At 39.4% G+C, this 25199-nt stretch overlaps 1 protein-coding gene across 1 annotated transcript in view; it reads left to right on the top strand.

Moving 5' to 3' along the window:
• Positions 1–25199, top strand: part of LOC126369208 (monocarboxylate transporter 3-like) — a 58013-nt gene that overhangs the window by 31138 nt on the left and 1676 nt on the right. Inside the window, exons 2-4 of the mRNA XM_050013514.1 lie at positions 22102–24199; positions 24313–24534; positions 24724–25033. Coding sequence (XP_049869471.1) covers positions 22499–24199; positions 24313–24534; positions 24724–25033 — 2233 coding nt within the window. The 5' untranslated portion in view covers positions 22102–22498. The remainder of the gene's footprint in view (positions 1–22101; positions 24200–24312; positions 24535–24723; positions 25034–25199) is intronic.

Raw genomic sequence — 25199 nt, 5'->3', positions numbered from 1 at the left:
AATACCTACTCAATTGTAAATTTTAAATTACAAGGTCAAAATCAGCTTCAAAATCTTAAGTTGCATTCTGAGTGCGGTGCAACATCATCCAGTGCCTTATAAAATATAACATAGCTTCCTGCTTGTACAGTTATGAGCAATATCATGTACCCACTTTAGAACCCTGTCGCACTATCGTATTTAACATTTAGACTTACGGTTTAATTTGTCAAAAAAGTTAATGTGACATGGTTTCAAAGTGTATAAGTACATATTAGTACTCGTGACCGTACCTCCTGTATGCAGACAAAAAGGGACAACGCCTAAGGAGGTGACTAACTTTAACCATGAGTAGAGTAGACATTATTTTAAACAATCCACATCACTAGATTCTTGATTAGAAACAACCACTATTAATTTTTCAACGGAAAGATACCAATCCACTTTGTTACTTCTAACAACCGCTGAGTTATTAACCTCGTTGGCGCCTACCAATTACATCGAGCCTTTGAAGCCATAGAAAACGAGCAAGTGTGACAAGAACATGCGACTTAAGAGAATAGAAGCCAGATACCTATTAAGGAAATGCTCTAAGGTGATATAAGTGCTGTAAGGTACAATAAAATGCTCCGAGTACACCGTCTGCGTCACTTTAGTTGCTTCCTTTTGAATGAGGGTCGTAAAGTCGAAGTACACACTTAGCATGGATGGTTGAAAAATAGGCCACCTGGAAGGTTAAAAAGGCCACATCGAAGCTATTCATCTAAAAAAAGCAATATTGCTATTTATCATTTGCGCATATAAAAGTAAATGCGCAATGCAAACACATGTCAAATAGAAATATTGCTTTTTAGGTGGATTGCTTTGATGTGGCCTTTTTAAACCCCTCTGGTTTGTCGATTAAATTTTCTTGTAAATATAAGGATAAATCACATAGCATAAACAGCCTATACCTATACGTCCCACTGCAGGGCATAAGCCTTCAACTGGAATATAAATTAAATATATATATGAAATTGCTTATAAAATTCTGAGTATCTAGACATACCCACCTAAGTACGTATTAACGGTCATCATCATCATCATTAATCAGCCCGCATCATCCCACTGTTGGGTATCGGCCTCCTCCATTTTGCACCACTTTTTCCGATCCTGCGCTAACCTCATCCACAACTTTCCCGCCGTTGCAACGACGTCATTCGACCCCCGGGCCGCTGGTCTACCCATTGACCTTTTCCCATCTCATGGCCACCTTTTTATGGTAAAGAACACAAAATATTTTTTAGCTAATAAATTACAATTTTGACTTCTTTAATTGAATTACTGTCGTAGTAACACAGGGTATATACTAACTAACTTCTATTATATGTCCGGTTAGTCCGTCCGGTATTAGGTAGGTCTTTTATTTGCCAAGCAATTACATCCTCCACGAACTGGCTACTAACTAGTCTGTCAAATAGTTGCTAATAATGTGTCAAAAAAACCATTGTTATGAGTACAAGTGAGCAGGTGTTAAAAACATCAAATACTTAGGTAGGTACGGTCACGAGTACTAATATGTATACACTCGTATGAAACCATGTCACATTAACTTTTTTGACTCATAACTGTACAGTCATGAGCAATATAATGTACCCACTTTAGGACTCTGTCGCACTAACATACTCGTATTTGACATTTAGTGAGACTTAGAGTTCAATTTGTCAAAAAAGTTTATGTGACATGGTATCAAAGTGTATTACATATTAATGCTCGTCACCGTACCTATACGTAGGTACGCAGAAATTATATATGGACTTGTGAATTTCGTTTTTGAGTGATGTGGGAACTAGTAAATAATAGTGGGTGCGAGGGTGTTAGCTAATTACTAAAGGAAATAAACACAGAGATTCACGTCCGTGATGGGGTGAGCTGAGCTCCAAGTAAGCAAAAGAAAGATAACTTGCAGCTACTTTTGATATAAAGTCAGATGGATAGAATCATGGGTGGGTTGTCGAATTTGTTTTCGAATTCATGTTTGGAACATAAGTGATTATCACGTGGTCAGCGGTGAAGGAAAACAGTGTGAGGAAACCCGCATTCCCGAGAAATGCATTTACGGAGGTATGTGACCTAACCTGTATTGGGCTGATTATCCCTTCGCGGATTGGAATGTCAGGCAGACAGTCGCTTCTGTAAAAAACCGGACCTGTCAAGTCGTCACTATGCCAATGAACGTCACAACTCTAGCTTGCGTACTTTGACAGGTCTATTTTTTACCCCGCTGAGACGATTGTAAAATGTTATCTTATTGAAATATAATCAAAAATTGTACTGAACTGGTCGTTCTAATACAAATAGACTCACAATCGATAAGGGTTTTTTTTTCTAAAAAAGCGTCCGAACCGTATTGTAAATACGTATACATTAAGTTATATAAATAGTACAAGTTCATTCCCTCAAATTAAGATGTTATGGTTGTTAAAATAAAGGACATTGACCCCGATTCCTGCAGACACCTCCTAATTTTACTTTAAGTTATACCTGTCATGTTCTTATCCACCGAAAAGGATAGGGACGGATGTTTGACAGCTCTTAATTCTAGGAAGAATGAGTAAATTAATTAGTAACCGGGGCGAATCAAAAGGTATCTCGCTGGTATGCAAACCGTTTGACGTGTGCTGACAACGTAATTCTGTCGGGTTATCGGCGTAAGTAAAAAATTTAGAGGGTTGTTTTAGATTTGTGCTTAAAATTGACGTGTGTTCCATAAATTTTATGCTTGTCGATTACCCGTCCTTTTCCTTTTCGGCGGATAAGAAAATGACAGGTATAACTTAAAATAAAATTAGATGGTGGTTACAGGAATTAGCACCAATATCGGTTGTACAGTGACGTCACTACGCCCATTGCGACTAAATTGGATCTCGACACTGTTAGTGGCAAGATGCGCCGCGGACACTTTTTTACAGAGAGGTTAGCCTTTGTTTATATACGAGGTCAATGGTGGAAACAGCTGTTGTGGTTACGTGAGGGAGGGTTAGTCTGATGGGGTTAGTCTAGTGAGAATATTGCGTGCAACAGGATCATTTATAACTTCGGTTATCTTTTATGTGAAAAAAAAAACATGTGAAGCTAGATTGAAGTATCTCATAATGTCACGTGACATTGCAGAATTTAATACGATACCTACCTATTAGGTACTTATTGAATCCCGGTGAGGACACATCAGAAAAATCACCTTGTGATCCCTAGTTTGGTTAGGGCATTACAGGCTGATCACCTGATTGTCCAAAAGTAAGATGATCTCGGAAGGCACGTTAAGCCGTTGGTCCCGGTTACTACTTACTGAGGTAATAAGTCGTTACATGAGCCATGTCAGGGGCCTATGGCGACTCAATAATAACCTTGCCACCAGGGTTGGTGAGGTTTGTAATTCACCTCACAACCCACACGATAGAAGAAGCAACTGGAGAACTAGTGTACATTTGTATAATATGTACGGTCACGAGCATTAATATGTACTTATACACTTTGGTACCATGTCACATTAACTTTTTTGACAAATTGAACTGTAAGTCTCACTAAATGTCAAATATGTTAGTGCGACAGAGTCCTAAAGTGGGTACATTGTATTGCTCATGACTGTACGTAGGTACGATACTCATACCCATGTTTTATGATGTTGAATGTTTACTTGACCGTTGGCGCCGCGCCCGCTGTTTCAGTCTAGGTTTTTACAATCGAATAAAACGATTGATTGCTGTTCCGACAAATGATAGCCAGACATATCCGTTACTCGCATGCATCTGTTTAGTTATCAGTCTATGGAGAGTAAAAACACCAGTAAACTGAACCATTGCAGCATGGTCAACTGTGAATTCCATTTACATTGATCGGTACTTTTTTTTGACGTGACTTAGGTATTGTAGATTTGCCCCAGATGGCTTTGACTACTTGGCCGGACAAATGGGGAGCGCTGAAGGCTCTCACCCGGTACAACGTTTAAGACAACAGGCCTGAGGGTGGCCAGTTGGGCGCGAGCCTCGGCTCAGGGCGTCGTCTGAGAGGAAAAATATTTGAAAGAATTAATCGAATCTAACGGGTCGATAGCGATAAGCGTTGATTGAGGGAAATCGTCGTATTTGGTGTCGGGAGCTGATTGGCTGCTCTATGGCTAGAGTAATCGGGTCGTCGGGATCGTGTATTACGTCCTTCGAATTCATCGGTACTGAACTCAGACTAATGGTACTTATAGAATAAAGAATAAAACTTTACGCAAAGTATAGAACGGTACTTCTCGCCCAATTGTTATCAAGTACACCCCCCCCTATGACCCTTGGTCGTCCCAGTAAGGGCCTGAGGGCTCTCACCCGGTACAAAATTTAAGACAACAGGTCGTAGGGCGCCCAGGGGGGCGCGAACCTCGGCTCAGGGCGAGCTACTTCGATACCGATACACTTCATAATCATAATCATAACCATTTATTGCAAGTCACAGTTTTACATAGGTGCTACTTCTCTTGCTTCCTCAACATTAATCAATCGTTTCGTACACGCACGCCGGCTGAGAGTATCCAAATTCTCATCTATTATATTTTAAGACTATTTCTAACTGATAAACATGCTATCGACAATAGACAAACAAAAAACTGATTTTGTATTCGTTTGACTTGTTCTGTGTCCGTTCGTCGTCCTTGACTACAGACGGCTGCGCTGGCGCATGGCGCCTGACTTGGTGTATTTTTGTATCAGTCAAGTGACCGTTACCTACTGAAAGAATGAGAGACTATCCAGGTGACGTTCCCCAAAAATATATATATGACGCGGGACCAACGAATTGGCGTGCATTCTGTAGCACGGAAACATGAACTTGAACTCATGAAGACGAATTTCGAGCCCGAACCGGGTTCGAACCCGGGACACTATGATATAAGTCACGCATTCTCAAGTCTCCGAACAGGGCTATCTCGGATTTATGTTTTTATGAATGGAATTATAAGGCGATTCTCACACTGCCCCGCATCATGCTGCATGTTGCGTGTCGACGAACCTACCCGCGTGCCTGCGGGAGTGCAGATCTGCATCATCGTGCGGGATTTTTACGCACTCATGCGCGTAGGGGCGTTTTGTAGATTAACGCACGGCGGCTCTCATATCATTCAAAGCCGTTCCAAAATCACGCGCGGCACTGCGGGATTCAGTGTGCCATACCTTGCGTCTCGCCCCGCACCTACGCGCGGGGGTGCATGTTTCTCCGCTTGTATGCGCGTGATCCGCATGAACGCGCGTGGATGCATTTTCTGTGTGTTAGACTGTGCGTGTTTTCTATAAAAACGGAGATACTTACAAGCAACGGAAGAACACGCATCCACGCGCTACGCTGCATCATGCGGGGCAGTGTGAGAATCGCCTAAGTGACGCGTTGCCGCCTATTATGTACCTACTGCACATAGTAATGATGATGATGGTACTCAAGGTCAGGCGGCCACCGCGTTATTAGCCATAAACCTTTTATCACACCAGCAACACGAGCTGTCTTATCTTCCTCTAAGAGTAATGTACCTGTAGCTATACTTACAGAACCATACTTATCATTGTCTCCTTAGCGTTGTCCTATTTTTCCCAAGGTTCGCTTACCTAACCTGAAGAATTGATAGTTCTGGTTTTATTACAGAAGCGATTGCCTGTCTAGACTTTCCACTTCCTTAGAGTACAGGTTAGCTGACATATCTCGTATATCTCACGAAGCGCATTTCTCGGGAATGTGGGTTTTCTTTCGCCGCTGAGCACGTGATCATTATTTCTGATCCAAACATGGACTTGAAAATCATTGGTTTAGGCCCGTGTTGAGCTGCGAACCTGCGACCTCACAGAGAGTTAAGCGTTCTTTCATGTTGGAAACTACCACGGTTGTGACACAGAAACACACTTATCTTCTTCTCTTCTTCTTCTTCTATCGTGTGGATTGTGGTTCAGGGTCATTATTGAGCCGCCATAGGCCCCTGATATGACTCATGTAACGACTACGTACCTACTTACATCAGTAAATAATAACCGGGACCAACGGCTTAATGTGCGCGTTCCGAAGCACGGATCTTTTAACTTTTTGGACAATCAGGTGATCAGCCTGTAATGTCCTAACCAAACTAGGGATCACAAAGTGATTTTTGTGATATGTCCCCACCGGGATTCGAACCCGGGACCAACGGACACAACGCTCAACCACTGGAGCACGAATGCCGACTGTGTTATCGAAACGAAGCACGGATCTTTTAACTTTTTGGACAATCAGGTGATCAGCCTGAAGACACTTATAATAGGTATTTTTATTAAAAGATTCGAAAATCATTGGTTTAGGCCCGTGGGATGCGACCCTGCGACCTCACAGAGAGAAAAAAAAATGCAATAAATAATTGAAATGAAATGAAATTGAGAATTGAGTTGAGAGTTAAGCGTTCTTCCCTGTTGGAAACTACCACGGCTCCCGCACAGAAACACACTAATAATAGGTATTTTTATTAAAAGTAATTACAAAGAGTACAATTTATTTAAGTACCTATACATTTCATTGACCTCCTTTGTAGTCTGTTGCCACGTGACTTTACAATACCAAGTGGATAAAAGAAGTAGACTGATTAACCTGAGAATCAATTGAGGAGAGTGCTCGGTAGAGACGTATCTACTTACATCTTATGTCTGATATTACGAGTAATAAAGTACATACTTACTAGCTACTTTAGAGATAAACACTCCGTCCAAGTAATTAATGTCATTTACGACTAATCTACAATACAGAATATCTAATCACTACATAGTATTATAAAACAAAGTCGCTTTTTCTGTCCCTATGTCCCTAAGTACGCTTAAATCTTTAAAACTACGCAACGGATTTTGATGCGGTTTTTATTAATGGATAGAGTGATTCAAGAGGAAGGTTTATATGTGTAATACCATCTATTAAATAGTGGAGAAATACTGTTATTTTTGAGGTTTTTAATGTGATGTCGTAAATAATTTCATTTTTTCCTCAGCATTGCTCCCGAGTGAAGCCGGGGCGGGTCACTAGTAAGAAAATAAACTGAGTTTCAGTTGGTAAATAATTATGATGTACTTACTCATGATTGCGTCAGAGTGGTACCTATACACATATTTATATGCGTAGCATACGTAGTATCACGCCTGTATACCAAAAGGGGTATTCAGAGATGTATACACCCACCCACTCGCCAGCTATGTCATTGAATACTACGTACAGAACGGTAACTCTCTACTCCCCACCAGCGGCTGAGCTGAGTCTTCAATCATATGGCGCGTGTAAAATTACGCCAATGTGTAGTGTCTGTGTAAAACGAGGTGTTTTGTATGAAGTTTTTATGGATGTGGCTATGTTTAAGCCCATGTAATACGGGGCGAGCCTACTGACTTTTTTTTTTTTTGACGTGACTTATTGTAGATTTGCCGCAGATGGCATTAACTACTTGGCCGGACAAATGGGGAGCGCTGAAGGCTCTCACCCGGTACAACGTTTAAGACAACAGGCCTGAGGGTGCCCAGTTGGGCGCGAACCTCGGCTCAGGGCGTCGTCTGAGAGGAAAAATATTTGAAAGAATTAATCGACCCTAGTGGGTCGATAGCGATAAGCGCTGAATGAGGGAAATCGTCGACCACGCCGGCGGGGTCGGTATCGGGGACCTGAAGTGTTTGGTGTCGCGAGCTGATTGGCTGCCTCTATGGCTAGATCCTACTGCCATTAACCGGGCTATGAAAGGCATATAACGAGGAAAGTTGTGAGTATGAATATGGATGGATGTAGGGGTAGGAAACCCAAGAAAGTGTGCATGGATTGTGTAAAGACCTTTCACACACATAGCCTGTGTGTGAAAGGTGTGAGTACTGAGATGATGACTGGCAGACATGAAAGGAATGAGGAGTACTATAATGATGTTTCCATCCACTGATTATCGACTTCCTTTAACTTGTTAGGTTTTTTTACAATGGTCATTGACATTGACAGTTTTATAGCTTCACCAGTAATGTGATTAGGAGACACAAAGGACTTTTGTTAACAATGACTTTTAGAGCGGGATTGAATGAATTAGACGTTTGAAATACTATGCGCAGGGCACTTGATTTATTGTACATCAACATCATCATCATCAGCCCATTAACGTCCCCACTGCTGGGGCACGGGCCTTCCCTATGGATGGATAGGGAGATATATTGTACCCGGTACAAAATTAAAGACAACAGCCCTAAGGAAATCCAGTTCGGCGCGAACCTCGATTTGATTTGATTTGAAAGAATGAATCGACCGATAGTAAGCCGATAGCGATAAGCGCTGAATGAGGAATATCGCCGACCACACCGGCGGGGTCGGTATCGGGGTTTTGAAGTGTTTGTTGTCGCGAGCTGATTGGCCGCCTCTATTACGCCGAGGACCAGTATCGATGTATATGTTACATAAGCAGCCACTATAAATGAAACAATATTTATTACCTACCTAAATATACCTAAACACCTAAATATTTATCTTGTATACAAGTGGAATTTTCCATCGCAAAAGTATAGAATTGAAAATAATTTTAAAAAACTAAAAAAAAACATGAATTTTGCGACGAAATATTCCACATGATATTAACTCAGAATCATGGTCTGAATCATCCCCCTGAGTATTCGTTACGATATCACTTACACCCTGTATTTTTTACCTACCTAGTATAATAATACCAGGGTTGATGAAGTAACCCACAGGATAGAAGAAAATAATAATAATTACTAACATAGTTTTAAGGGTATTGTTACTAACACTCTTTTCAAACATTTATCTTTTATTATTATTTTTTTTATTGCAAGGATGCCAAAGTTTCCATTTCACTCATAAACAAAACAGATTTAGGTGAAAAATGGTACACAGGTTGATTCAGACACTTTGTTTTATCAGTCGAAGGTAATTGGTAGGGCTGGTAGAGGAAGACCTAGAAATACATAGGTAGGTATTCGAAATTGGGGATATCCTTGAGAAGGTTTAATACGATCTACTCTGAACCGGTGCGCGTGTATGAAACGGTCGATGAATGTGGAGAAAGCAAGAGAAGTGTGTCGAAGCAAATGAAATTCCGCTGTGGCTGCTTACCCCTGTGGGAAATAGACGTAGGCCTATTTACCTAACGCATTACTAATAACAAATAAACAAGCTATTATCGTGTTTATAAATTAAATATTTGACAGCAAAGCAATATTTTATCCAATTAAGTACTTATCTATCAAGCAATTCGATCGGTCTTTGCTTGGTTGTCAAGTACTTGTTGTGTGTTTGTACTGTTGGTGTGCCCAATAAATAAATAAAAAGTACTTAGATACTTGAGGAGCTCGGTGGCGCAGCGGTAAACGCGCTCGGTCTGCGATTGTTGAAGTTAAGCAACTTTCGCAAAGGCCGGTCACAGGATGGGTGACCACAAAAAAAAAAAAAGTTTTCATCTCGGGCTCCTCCGTGCTTCGGAAGGCACGTTAAGCCGTTGGTCCCGGCTGCATTAGCAGTCGTTAATAACCACCAATCCGCACTGGGCCCGCGTGGTGGTTTAAGGCCCGATCTCCCTATCCATCCATAGGGAAGGCCCGTGCCCCAGCAGTGGGGACGTTAATGGGCTGGTGATGATGACTTAGATACTTAACAGCCTCCGTGGTCTAGTGGTTAGAGCGTTAGGCTCACGATCTGGAGGTCCGGGTTCGATTCCCGATGGGGACATTGTCGAAATCACTTTGTGAGACTGTCCTTTGTTTGGTAAGGACTTTTCAGGCTTGAATCACCTGATTGTCCGAAAAAAGTAAGATGATTCCGTGCTTCGGAAGGCACGTTAAGCCGTTGGTCCCGGCTATTAGCCGTAAAAACACCGCTACCAACCCGCAGTGGAGCAGCGTGGTGGAGTATGCTCCATACCCCCTCCGGTTGATTGAGGGGAGGCCTGTGCCCAGCAGTGGGACGTATATAGGCTGTTTATGTTATGTTATAATATGTGTATTTAGATACACGTTTATCGTTTGTTTTTATTGGTAAGGCGGATACTCTTTCGATGACTATGCTACTTGGAATATTACAGACTATTACAGTTTGCGTTATTGACCAAACATAAAAAAATGCAGTAAGTAAACCAGTTTACTTCAGTACGTATTACAAGGAAGCCGTGCAAAGACAATGTTATGTAAATGAATTGCGGCGTGTGCGCACCTCACATCCGCTGCACGGAACAATGGCGGCGCATGTCCACGTATTGTTGGAATGTTACTGTACTTCAAACACACACAATACGTACATATTATCACGCCCGCATCTCTATAGGGGTGAGCAGAGTTAAACAAATTACCGCGTAAGTTCGAGCAAGACAGATAGTTTGAGCGCGCTCCCTTACTCTTTAACAGCTTATGACTAAGTAGAGTACTAGACTAACGCACAGATCAGGTAAAAAGCGTAAACTAAAGTGAGACTGGGGCGCGGGGGTGAGGTAAATCCACCGAGACAAATTGGTGCGGGGAGAAGAGTGTCCATTCTGTAAATGCAGTAGGTATTATTCTTTATTCAATGGTCAAAAATAACAGCCGTGGATGCCTGTCTGTGTCAATACATCCCTTAAGACCGTCATCGGTTGGCCTTCGCAATGAAAATCAGAATAATTTATTTGCATCAAATGTGGTATACGTATAACGGTTTTAAATAAAATACAGAAAATTCAAACACTTCACCATTGTCATGCAGGCATGCAATAAATTTGACATTGAATAAGTAGGCACAAAATAGAAAAGATAATAAAAATAAATAAATATAAAAGTTATTTATTTCAGATAACGTCCATATTACACATTATTATTATTGTCACATTATTATTATTTGTTAATAAGCTCATTTTAAAAATTATATTATAATTACACTTTTAACTCCAAACTGGCGAACATTCATGAAGTCTTTGATGAGAGTGGAGGAAGTGAGTGTAGAGTGTCAGGATCGTTTACCATAGTTAGCGGAATTGGGTCGTGTACGGGTGTCAAATTGATACCATGTCACATAACCTTTTTTGACAAATTAAACCGTAAGTCGCATTAAACGTCAAATATGATAGTGCGACAGGGTTCTAAAGTGGGTACTTGATATTGCTCATGACTGTACTAGGTTCAAGATAAATTATGAAATTCTTATTACTAAATAAAGACAGATCTAAAAAGTAACGAAATCATTTTCTTATTCTATTTTACTTATTAAAATTTATGAATTTTAATCAAGAAAACCGTAATAATGAGTCAGACATTTTATCACGCTTTTCTATGACGTCACAGTATGCTTTTCATACAAATTCCATAGTACACACGTTTAGTAAAAAGTAACTGATTTGACTAGTTGGAATCCGGGTGAGAGCCTTCAGCGCTCCCCATTTGTCCGGCCAAGTAGTTAATGCCATCTGCGGCAAATCTACAATAAGTCACGTCAAAAAAAAAAAAACTAGTTAGAAACTAGCCTACACTGTGGCGTGTCCTTATGTGTGTATATTCACATAATATTGCAAGTTAAAAATAAATCTCTATCATCATACTACTCATGGGTATTACCAATGTAAAGAGGTTGCCACTAAGGTTGAGGTTACTGATCATGTACGGTAGAGTCGCCTACTTCACTTTTTTCCTTACCTTATTTACCTCCCTATTTGGCAACTAACTCTCCGTGGCTGTATTGGCAGGAATGCCCTTTAGAGTATTTTTTTGTATGCTCCATTCCCCTTGAGATGGAGAGGAAGCCTTTGCCCAGCAGGGGGACGTATATAGGCTGTTTATGTATATTTTTAGAGCTGTTGTATTTATGATAATCAACAACATAGATTTTGAAACTTAGGTACACACTTTGTACATAAAAGGTTAACCAACAAATCAAATCAGTAAGTTTTTACTAAACGTCAAAACACGAAATTACTATGGATTTTGTATGACACAGTGACGTCATAGAAAACGTGACAAAATGTCGCCATTATTATCAATAACTAATTATATTATAATTAATAGAAAGCCGTTAAGCCGTTGGTCCCGGTTACTACTTAGTGATTTAACTAATTAGTCGTTACATGAGCCATGTCAGGGGCCTTTGGCGACTCAATAGTAACCCTGACACCAGGGTTGATGAGGTTGCTACTCCATCTCACAACCCACACGATAGAAGAATATATAACTTCTTGAATTACTAACTATTGAATTAATTTTCTTGTGTTATATAATTCATTATAATTTTGTTTTTGACAATTTCGGTCAAAACGATCCGTTTTTACAGCTCATTATTTTGATATCCACATTTCCGTCACGGGACCTGAGTAGACAGTTTTAGTTGGATTCTGGACTATAGCCAGAGGCGTCCAGTTTCCCAAACACCTTACGTAAATGAAGAGTTACTGCAGTATAAATAAACATGACTAATAGCTCTAAAACTGATATTTACTTACGTGCACTTTCTTAGACTAGCACCAATGAGTTAATTTATCAATTTTTACTTCACCGAGGAGCTCAGTCTGCGATTGTTGAAGTTAAGCAACTTTCGCAAAGGCCGGTCATAGTGACCACAAACAAAAAAGTTTTCATCTCGAGCTCCTTCGTGCTTTGGAAGGCACGTTAAGCCGTTGCTCCCGGCTGCATTAGCAGTCGTTACTAACCACCAATCCGCACTGGGCCCGCGTTGTGGTTTAAGGCCCGATCTCCCTATCCATCCATAGGGAAGGCCCGTGCCCCAGCAGTGGGGACGTTAATGGGCTGGTGATGATGATGACAGTTTTCACTAACACAGTTGGGTCGACCATGATGGCGATACGGCCCACCACCACGTTTGTCTAAGAGAAAGCTTCCGATGAATATACCTACCTCTGACTACCCCAATAGAAATATAGTCGTGAACTCATGTTATATTATGTATTGCATATGCTATCTTACAATACGACAATATCTAATGCTTAACTTAATACTTATATCCACCTCTGCAACCGTTGATATCTTCACCCGTATCCCTGAGCAAGGGTTCTACGTTATACCCCGTGTATCTCCGGCCTACTGAAGTAAGAGGCGCCCACCCCCACGTCAAGGACGCGCCGAACAGGAATTGCCCCAGTGGAGGGTAGAGAAGATGACTGTCCCCCTTGGGGCCGGGTTAATGGTCTCATATGAAACCAAAACCAAAGGCAACCAAAGGGTATAAAAGTATCTACCTATAATTGAAAACCTGTGTCCTAATCTCTCGAAAAACTAATCAAGCAGGATTAATTTTCTACCGTGAATATCGGTCACTTGGTCGAGAGACCTTATTAGTAGCTAATAAGTACCTAATAATGGCGCTATGACGAATTGCTGATAAATATTGTTATTGACTGAATGGTGATTGAAAAAGCTAAACATAACTGTAGGTAGGTAACTAACCAGACAGTGTAATACATAACATTGTAACGTTCGTATGTAATGTTGTATGTAAATTGTAACCTTTTTATTGCTAGTATTGAATAGAATAATAGTATCGGTATAGATCCAATACCTATTATAAATGCAGAAGTAACTCTGTTACCTTTTCACGCTGCTTAAACGATTTAAATCACTGAATCGATTTAGATGAAATTTATTATGGAGATAGTTTGAGACCTATGGAAGGAAAAAAAATGAGGTACATTAATAGGGAACGTTAGTAGGTGCCTAAAAAAGGTAAAAAGCGGTTCACATTTTTTTCTAAACGTGACTTATTGTAGATTTGCCGCAAATAGTATTAATTACTGTCCGGAAAACTGTTCAGTTATAACCGGGACACGTGTTGAAACGAAGAATTGAGAGAATTAAACTCAATATCGGAGCGAATGGAAATCCATCAGCTCTGCTTACCCCGCCAGGAAATAGACGTGAGTTACCTAATAAAATATTAGTCACGTTTCCACAGTTTCCAGAAGTTTATGTTTCATGTTTAGGTACATCATAACATAACAATAACATACCTATAAATAGTACTTTATTGCACACACAGGAAATACAAAATACAAAACAACAGAGAAACAGAAAAAGTACAATAGTCTCTACTTAATCCGGTAGAAAATAGGCGTGAGTACAATAGGCGGCCTTATTGCTAAGTAGCAATCTCTTCAAAAATACATCATCACTATAAATGTAAAACTTGTTTCCGTGCTTGTGAACAGAAAATACTGAAAGCGAAAGAAAAAGAAATTCGTTTTTTGAATGGGCAAAGGGCGTAATGGCTAAAGTCATTGATTTGCTCGAAGTTGAAACGTCAGCCACACCTTATTGAATGACAATTTGATTCTCGGTATTTACTAGAGAGTTTTTGGTAAATAGGTAAGTACTGTGTATTTTATACATAATATCTAACTGGATATTTGCAAAACGAGAAAAGATCTTAGGATATTTTTTGCGCGATGCGAATGATATTGCTTAAACATTTTTTTTTATTTTTTTGACGTGACTTATTGTAGATTTGCCGCAAATGGTATTAATTACTTGGCCGGATAAATTGAGAGCGCTGTAGGGCTCTCACCCGGTACAAAATTTAAGACAACAGGCCTGAGGGTGCCCAGTTGCTATCTGCTAATAAGTAAGTAGGTAGCTGTGTCCGGTATGCAGGACATATCTATCGTCACTTTAGTAATCAGTCTCATAGATGCTTGACTTGTTCGTTGAAATGAATTACGGTTACTCTATAATTTCCATAAACACTCTTATTTGTAAGTAAGTTAGTTCTTGAGATATTATTATCCCAAAAAAAATTCATGTAAAATGTTGCTAAGACGAGATCATATCGATCACAATGTCAAAAAGTCATCAGATCTCATGTAGCGCCAAGTTTCTAACTCTACACGTCCTAATTATACAAACTCTAAGTTCACAAACTCTACACGTTCGGCAAAATATGTGGCTTGGCCGTTTTAGGTGACATACTTCCGAAATGCATTTTTCGGGAATGTCGGTTTCCTCACGATGTTTTCCTTCACCGCTGAGCACGTGATTATCATTTATGATCCAAACATGAATTCGTCAACAAATTCGACAATCACTGGTTAAGGCCTGTGCTGAATTCGAAACTGCGACCTCAAAGTTACAGGTATTCTACCAACTGGGCTAGGCTGGGCGGGGCTGGGTTTAATGGTCCTATAATATGATGAATAATAATTATGGTAGGTACTAAAGTGTACAAGTGTGTGTAAAATGTGGTATCCATATTAATAAATGCTCGTTCATGACAATACCGTAGATACAGTACAAATCACGCAATAAAAAAGAGGTAGGTAGGTACCTAGGTAAAAGTCTAAACATAAAAGTATTTTTATGGTTCATTCAATAACACTTTCCCGTGCTCGCGAAAACTATAGTCACTCACTTACTTACCAACCTATATTATCACCATCAATGAGTTGCATACCTGTACCTATGTTTGTATCACATGTATTGTATCATGAACCGATGTTATCGCCATGCAAACCGAATATATCAGGTTTTCACCGGATCCAGCCGAGAGCAGACCTCGTGTCTAGTTTACCTATTAGTCGTAACTAGTTTGATGACACGATTGTCCTATTTCCATTTGACGCTAATAATGCGTTTGGTTAGACGTGTAAATGACGGACTGGTACCTAAGTACTATGTTCCCATAGGTAGATACATAATTATGTTGCAACTTATCACCACTAATTTAAGAGCCACGCTCTTGTCGGTGTAGCATTCTCCATTCTTATTTTATTTTTATTTATTCGGAATAACAACAGCTAGTTTTACATAAATATTTTAAGTTATAATTTTACAATATATACGCCAAAATAGTTATCCACTTTTGAAATTTTTGTTGAGAGTAGAAACTGCAGAACCAAACTGTCTTAGTAACCCATCCAGGGATCCCATCTCATTTACTTTATACACTAAATAGAGTAACTGTGATAACAGGAATTTGGGATCTTAGGGGTATTTAGTCACAGCTAGAAAAAAGAAAGGAATGAGATATATGTATAAAAATCTCGACATATAATATACATATATATATATACACATACATATTCACACACATACCTACTTACGTACATACGTAAATACATTCTTGTCTATCAAAGGCCAATTCCTTCACTTCCTTATAAGACACGACGTTCACCTTCTCTTTGATCTGTTCCATGTAAGCTCTTCTTGGTCTTCCCCTTCCTTTCTTTCACTGTAGCGTTCCTTCTGATTTAATAAATTCGTCTAGCCAAAGGCCCCTGACATTGCCCCTGACAGTAACCAGGACCAACGGCTTAATGTGCCTTCTGAAGCACGGGTCATCTTATTTTCGGACAATCAGGTAATGTCCTTACTCCTTACCAAACTAGGGATCACAAAGTAATTTTTGTGATATTTCCCCACCGGGATTTGAACCCGGGACCTCCAGATCGTGAGCCTAACGGTCAACCATCGGACCAATCGGCCGTTGAAATAGACCGCTAACTTACTTTATACCTAGTTCTAACTGGATATTTGCAAAACATATTATATTTTCCGGTGCTCTGAAATCCACCCCCTATAGCCACTTACCTGTGATGTAATAAAAGGCAATGTCTAATCTAGGTTAATGTTTGGTCACCAAGTTATTAATTTACTAGGAGGAGGTTAATGTTTCTCACAAATCACAGCTGGTTGGAAGGGCGCGCCGCGCCGGTCCGTAAATTCGCGCCAAAAATGATATCCGATTATAAAAATACTTATTACCTATTACAAGTAATAATAATATTAAGTAATGCCAATAACCAAACCACAAATAAACGATATTTTATACATATTAGGTATGCTGTTTCAGATTCCCGAGTCCGGTTAATGCTTTGGGTTAATGTACATCCACGTAATGTACGACCTGATAATCCGTGTACATAACAATGTACACGGAATACGTGCGTGTACAATCCATGGTCGGGAAATATTGGCTGCGAATTATCAGTCCGTACACGGATTGCCCATCCGTGTAATGTACATCCAAATAATTGGAAGCCAAGATGGCGGCCACCTATTCTATCAGCCAATCAGGGGTCAGTATCATAGACACAAAACTCCATTGCTATGCGTCGTTTTAATTAGTTAACCGTGTAGCTACATTAGGCAATTTTTTATTATCATAATGTTAGACAAGGACAAAATATAGGCCCAATAGTGCCCTCAGCTTTATTTGTTGAAACCGACCACATTATATGGCTTTTTGGCGGGAACGGAAACGGTACGGCTGCTTTCTTCATTGAATAATCTAAATAATTAATACGAAATGGTGTTTAATGGTCGCATTAAGTTAGTCGGAAAACATTGGCGATAGTGTTATTATATCTGAATATTTAATAAACGAAGTGTACCTACCTATTTTCGCTTCGTTCCAACAAGCCGCTTCATTACTTATTAATTCGTTTATTTAATTCGTTTCTTTAATTCGGACTTTTTTTTTGTTTCTTTAATTAGTTTATGCGGACTTTTGAGTTAATTCGTTTGGGGTTCGGAGTAGGAGTCTACTCCGAGGGTGGGGGCTTAGGTTTCATCATCATCACTTTTCATCATTTCATTAATCTATTTTTCAATTTGACATGGCTGTATGGGCATAGTTCCCTTTGCCTTACCCTTCGGGGAAAACCAAAATAAAAAAATAGTAGCTTTGTAGCAATTTTAGCCTTTTTCAGCCTAAATCGCCTCCCCTTTTCACCCTATAAAATTTATTTATTTTCAATTGGAAGGGGAATTTGAATATGATGAGTAGTGCTATTTATTATATTATTTTTTAATGGATTGTTTTTTGGATCTCATGTAATCAGAGTAAATTCTTGCACAAATTGATGTCAGATTTTTTTCGTGACAATCACCCGCTTTCTATATCTAGGGCGTCGAGGAATGGAGTAAATGGGTGCATCTGAAATAAGAAACACAAAATAAAAAAAAAAAATAATAACCTCACAACAGCTCTAAATTGACAGAAACAAATAAACAGCCTACAACGCCACACCCATACCTAGTCCATTCTGTTGAGGGAATTATTTTTTTTTTGTGTTCTATCTGTAGATAAATATGGAAAGTGAAACAACATCAAAATAATTGCCCATAATAAAATAATAAATAGCACTACTCATCATACTCAAATTCCCCTTCCAATTGAAAATAAATAAATTTTATAGGGTGAAAAGGGGAGGCGATTTAGGCTGAAAAAGGCTAAAATTGCTACCAACCAAAGCTACTAACTTCCAAGACATATAATTCAATTTAAAAAAAGAGCTGTCATGTTCTATAAGAGCAGTTTCCACAGAGCAATTTTTTTACTATGGAACATTACCGTCTAGTGCGTAGCATCTCTACTTGGTCTGTGGTATAAATATATAAATATGCTCTTATAAAAGTAATTATAAAATATTAAAATAAACTGTTTCCAATGCGTAAATTTAATTACCTACTGAAATGACTGGACTTTCATTTTATTTTTTATTATACCGGGTGTTAGTGACATCGTAACGAATACTGAAAGGGATGATTCAGACCATGATTCTGAGTTAATATCTAGTGGAATTTTCCGTCGCAAAATTCATGAAATTTTGAGTTTTGTTTTTAATTATTTTCAATTCCATATTGTGCTTTTAGCTGCATAGAACCCAAATTTCAATAAAAAAAACAATAATGACAAATTATCGAAAATTTTCGATGTAATGGAGACAACAGCTGCTCGAACGGGTCAACGGCCACACGCACCGAGCCGCGCGCCCCGCTCCGCACGCCCCGCTCCGCGCGCCCCGCGCCGCACGCCGGCGGCGCGGCGGCGGCGCGGCCTACAAAGTAGGCACTACGAACCGATCCTATTTCTTTCTCTGTCTATCGTAAATTATAAATTTATTTTATTCTTATTCTTAAATGGACGGATAATCAACAGGCATAAAATTTATGGAATACACGTCTATTTTAAGCAGAAATCTAAAACAACCGACAGAATTAAGTTACCAGCGAGATACCTTTTTGATTCGACCGGGTTATTCATTCATTTACTCATAGGAATCAGGGCCATTATCTACCTAAAACAGTTGAAACAGTAAATAATTGTATTCTTTGTTGTCATTAGAATAACTAACAACCAACTAACACAACCACCACAGATTAGGTAATTAGTTACCTACTATGTCAACCATCCACCAACTTAGTATGTAAGTACCTACGCAAAACCTCGCTACACAAAAATCGAAAATAAATAAATCTTTTAGATCAATACCCATTATTGTTACAAAGCAAGACCTATCGGTACTATCGCTAGTATCGATCTAAATGTACTATCACTACTTTCGATAGTTTAGACAATTTTCAAGTTCAACAATTGATAATCTACCTATCGATAGTTCGGCAACTCCGCCGCGTAGGCAATGTCGGCATGTTCAAAGAAAAAAATTGTCCGAGTGGAGTGATCTTATTTTTCTTGTTACATGTTGGTACCGTACCGAGGTACTAAGTACTAAGTTATTCGTAGTTTTAAATCTCATTGTTAAATCATCAGTAAAGAACTAATTAAACCTATCCTGTTCTGTGTACAATATTCATGTAACGGCTACGTGCTTACATAAGTACCTAGTAGACGGGAGCAACGACTTAACGTACCTTCCGAAGCACGGATCATTTTACTTTCGGACAATCAGGTGATCAGCCTGTAACGTCCCAACCAAAGGCCTTATAAACAGATTTTTGTGATATGTCCCCACCGGAATACGAACCCGGACCCTCCGCATCCCATCGCTCAACCACTGGACCACATAGGCCAAGAAGGTTCTAAGACATAATTAAAGGATCCTGGGACGCAAGACCTCCGAGTTAGGGCTTGTTTGATCTGTCTTGATGGATACTCGGACGTGAATAGCCTCACGGATCAAGGGCAACGCGCGCCAATAAAGTAGGCATTACGAACAGATACTAGGTATTTCTTTGAGTTGATAGGTATCAAGTGAAGTTTCCTGTCGCCAAATTCATAAAAAAAATAGATTTTTTTCAGTCCCATATTGTGTTTTAAGCTGCATAGAACGCACATTTAAAATAAACAAATAAAAATTACTAATTATTAAATTTTATCAATGTCATCAATAATAATAATAACGTATCTACAACTTCAGCTATGCGCAGGTGAATAGCCGGCGCACGGGTCAAGGGCAACGCTCGCCAATAAAGTAGGCATACGAACAGATACTATTTCTTTCTCTGTCACTTGCACCATAAACATACTTCTCTCTCTCTCTCTAGTCGTCGGCTCGACTCGGCCGCGGCCGGTGCGTCGTCGGCGCCCTTAGTCGGCGCCTTTGATGCTTTGCGCTAACGCCGCCGCGCGCTTCCGCTCAGTCGAATACTAAGCTTGACCCGAATCGCGTGATGTTTTTCGAGGATATTTTTTTCGTGTTTGTGAGTGTTTGTTTCATTCTGTAAATGAGTAGTGTCGACTATGATGATAAATCATAGACCATTTACTGCGCAAAAGTATGGAAGATTGTTGATGTTTATTAAAGAGCAAGGTGTTGTGTTTGTGAGTGCATGTGATACCTACCTACCGCGGAGGAAACGCGATGTTGCATACCTACGTGACGTGACATGTTCTAGGGTACCTACCTAGGTACTTCATCCGAAGGAATAACAATTAAGGTAAGGCAAGAGTAGGGTTTTTATTGTTAATAAGTTAGGAACGTTTTAATAACTGGTAGGTAGGTACCGTGCGTGAAAAATCGTGGCAGTAGGTGTTCTACTTCAACAAACAACATTTTTAAACGTTGAACCACTACTAAGCATCTAAATACAAGAGAATGAAAACTCCTACCTAGATATCAACATCGTATCTCACACGCGTAACGTAGCCGCGCGTAAGTTTAGCGTCTGTGTGGCGCGTTGTTCGACTTACATTGCGGCACAGTAAAAATTGAAAATCTTAATTAAACATTTGCGACAAGAAAAACACCCACCATCGTTTTTAGTACAATAAAATAGGCGTTCCATTTTTTTTTTCGTTACGATGTCACTAACACCCTGTATTATATGGCCAGGTTTCAAGACTTAACCCATGCCGGGTGATGGTTTATTAACCAATCTATTATTATCACATAACCAATCCTTACAAAATCCTTATTAGTCTTGTAAAAATAATATAGAATATTTTCAGTTGCTTGTCTTCGCTGCACTGGCATATTGTAAAAAAAGACAGCGAAATTGTGTTATTCCTGACTTTGGGTCATATGGACTGGGCAATTATGATTTTGGGTTCTTTCTGACAAAAAGAGTCTAGTATGAGGGAATGGTTTGTTAATCAATCCATTATCTACATAACCAATCCTTGTTAATCTACCGGTCAATTTATACAAAAATGTAGAATATCTTCAATTGCCTGTCTTCTCGGGTATTTTCCTAGCTTACGGATTGGGCAACCATATCTGACTTAAGATTTGTATCAAAAATTGTCTTATAACAAATGGTTCTAATTTAATTACCCCACAAAGGATTGTGCACGGGACTGAGTTTATGTATTATTGTAAACGTGAACAGCTGGTAAGCATGGCTCCTGTCCACAAACTTTTAAGTCCTGACAAAATTTTGATAAAACAACTTTCAAACCTCCAGACTTTTTTTTTATAAACTGTTTATTAGGATATACTAACATACTGTGATAAAAGTTAACGGCTCTTCGTTTGTTCGTACATTTATTTAAACGTATAAAAATAGAATAAAAAAACAAACGAGGTTACTAACAAGCCTGTTTGACACCGTTTCTCTCGCTATATCTTAATAGAGTACATTCCTACTGCGTGTAAACGTAGCACAACCACAAATAATAGATTGATCAATTAACCAATAGGCGACGAGCGCGATCGACCAATAGGAGGAAGTGTACACGGAATATTTGGATGGGCTTTATCACCTTGTGTCGCTTTTGTCCAAGGTGTTAATTCGCAGCCACGGAATGTACGCGATGATAATCCGTGTACATATGGTCACGGAATATTTGGATGTACAATACTCGGTTGGGCTTTATCATGGTCGTGCATTACAGTTTCCCAGTTTTTTGACTAGTCTGATTGATTGGGTTGCCAATTTTGAAAAGTAATCACCCTTTCTTATTTATTTTCTTTTGTTTCAGATTGATCCTGTATCTGGCAGTATTGAAATGTTGCCGACAGCAAAACTTTAATTCTTCATGTCAAGAAGAGTACCCACGTTTGAGAGTCGAACGTGTGAGAATTTAAAAAGTGTTTTTTTCAAAAGTGTGAAATCGAGGACTAGCCGGTCCTTGATGTACTCGACAACCTACAATCCCTGCGCCCTCACACTTTGTATATCGAAACGGCCCTGTCGTTACTCCGCCAGAGATCCCAGATTAAGACACTGGTCGAGAGAGTTGACTATTTCGACATAAACAAACATATTTTTGGATTTTAAATCCAATTTTGGTAGTGATCCTTACGTTCGTTAGAGAACAGGATATTCAGAACCAAGTACGTACTTAGCTTCGTACTTAAGAGCGCGCTCGAAGACTAATGGACACGGAAAGAGCATATGCAAATGGAATACCAGGTAAAGAGAAACCAATCAAGCATGAACAAAAAGTACCGTCTCAAGAGGAGAAGGTTACGTCACCTCTCCTACAAAGGACGAATGACATTAAATACATTGACGTTGCTCAAGAAGACAATGACGTTAGAGACGTAAACAAAACTAAAAACGATCTCAATACAGTGAATTCTATGAAAACGGATAACGATGGAAATAACCTTGCTGTATCGTATCATAGGGACGGGAAAACTGAGGAAGATGCAACTTCAACTAACGAGGGCGTCAAATTCTTGGGTCTGGGGGATGCTGACAGTATATGCTCGAGCAGACCACCTCCGGAGTCAGCGCCACAGATACCTGATGGTGGATGGGGATGGGTAGTCGTGGCGGCATCTTTTCTTATTGCTACCGTAGCTGACGGGCTTGCTTTCTCTTATGGATTGATGCACGAAAAGTTCGTGGTTTTCTTTAAAACCAGTGAAGCGAAAACTTCCCTTATCGGAAGTTTGTTCATTTCTGTACCTCTAATAGCGGGACCTATAATGAGTGCTCTCGTGGACAGATATGGATGTAAATATATGACAATTGTTGGAGGCGTTGCATCGACGATAGGATTTGTGGCTGCTGCATTCAGTAACTCAGTGGAAGTCCTATGCGTCACGTATGGCTTGATGGCTGGTTTAGGAATGGGTTTGTTGTATGTGACTGCTGTAGTATCCATAGCTTATTGGTTTGAGAAACGTCGTAACTTAGCTGTAGGTTTGGGATCGTGTGGGGTTGGATTTGGAACATTCATTTATTCACCCATCACCAGCTCTCTCTTAGACTATTATGGATGGAGAGGCACATTACTAATGTTGGCTGGCACAGTACTTAATGTGTGTATTTGTGGTGCTGTAATGAGAGATCCCGAGTGGTTGATTTTGGAACAAAAAAAACAGAGAAAGTTAAATAAATCTAAGAGAGCGTCTAGTTCCGTATCTATATCAGCTAAATCTGGTGGAGGGGAATCAGTTTATCCAGGTGTCGAGGAGCTGAAATCTTTGATGAAAAGTGGTGAAACTCCCGAATATATTTTGACAACTTTGGTAACGTCCATAGCTCAAGCCGAAAATTTGGAAGCTGCTACCAAAAGAAATGCCGAACTTTCTGAGCAACATAAAGTTAATTCGGTCATTAATCTCCCGACATTTTTAAAACAAAGCGAAAAAGTTCCAGCTGAAGTACTAGAGCATTTGACAGCCAACAAACGTCTTTACAATATCGTGCTACAGAACTACCCTTCACTTCTGGCATTGAGAAGTAATTCAGAGAAAAATCTCGCTACGGAACCATCTCCTGAAGTGCCAAAAGGGAAACCCGTCACAATGTCCATGAAATTAAAACTTAACAAGAAGGAAAAAAAGGATTTTGAAGCCAAATTAGAAAAGGCTAGAGAGAAACTTCTCCAACCAATACCTGAAAATAAGCCCGCGGTAATAACTCCTAGAAATGAGCGTCAGGACTGGCTGTCGAGGCAAATTACCACCGATCATCATTATCTGAGGGACATCAGGGTGCATCGTAACTCAATTATGCATCGCGGCGCTATGATGAACATCGCCAAGTATAAACTTCGAGCATCTTCGTGTCCTGATATTTATAGAAATTCAATGTGGTCTATGGAAGATGATCACTATGAAAAGGTAATATTCTAATTTACTTTTATTGTAATTAACGTACTAAGTGACGTAGATAACATAAGTAAACTCAACTTTTCATCTTTTTCTGACAGTAAACATGTGATTTCTTATTTCAGACATGGGGAAGGCGTATTCTCAGCCTGCTTTACAAAACGTTCGACTTCAACATGTTCACTGAGTTCCATTTCTTGATGATGAATCTATCGACTCTCGTGCTGTTCATCTGGTTCATCGTGCCTTACTTCTATATTTCCAACTTCATGCATCTCAACGGTTATACTGAAACTCAAGGCTCTGCTATGTTGAGTGTTTTCGGGGTTGCCACTATCATCGGCATTGTAAGTATTTCAAACTGAAACCATGCTAGTATTTTTAAACTATCCGAATAAAACTAGACCACTAATTGTGACTTTTACTTTTTTCATCGAAGACTATTATTAATCTTTTAAAGCCTATACATACAATCTTTAATTGCAACAAATGTGATTTATTTTTGTATTACTTCTAATCTTGGATAATCTTTCTAGGTGGGCCTTGGCTGGATGGGAGACTTACCTAAAGTCAATGTAACAAAGACCTACGCACTCTGCCTTATCATCTGTGGAGTGTCCATCGTGTTATTCCCAATCCTGATTCAGATTATGGACGCTAAATCAGAGTACAGCTTCTACATCTTGGCAACCAACGCAGTTATATTTGGGCTGATGTTCTCTAGTTCGTATTCGTATACACCGAGCATTCTGGTGGAGCTGATTGCTCTGGAACGATTTACGATGGCATATGGATTGGTGTTGTTGAGTCAAGGAATTGGACATCTTGTTGGACCGCCTATTGCCGGTAAATAATATTATTTTTATTATTACTTCTTTTTTGTTTTGTTTACCTTTTTACAGCAACTAATTTAGTTTTATAGTTCTTTGTCTACTTTAATGTAGGTAGTTAAAATCATTAGAAATGGTTTACATCCTTTGTCGTAAAATCTTTAGCGTTATAAAGATAAACA

This window comes from Pectinophora gossypiella, chromosome 8 (assembly GCF_024362695.1).
Source record: "Pectinophora gossypiella chromosome 8, ilPecGoss1.1, whole genome shotgun sequence".
Taxonomy (NCBI): domain Eukaryota; kingdom Metazoa; phylum Arthropoda; class Insecta; order Lepidoptera; family Gelechiidae; genus Pectinophora; species Pectinophora gossypiella.
Note: the sequence above shows the minus strand (reverse complement) of the source record. Positions and strands in the feature narration are given on the sequence as shown.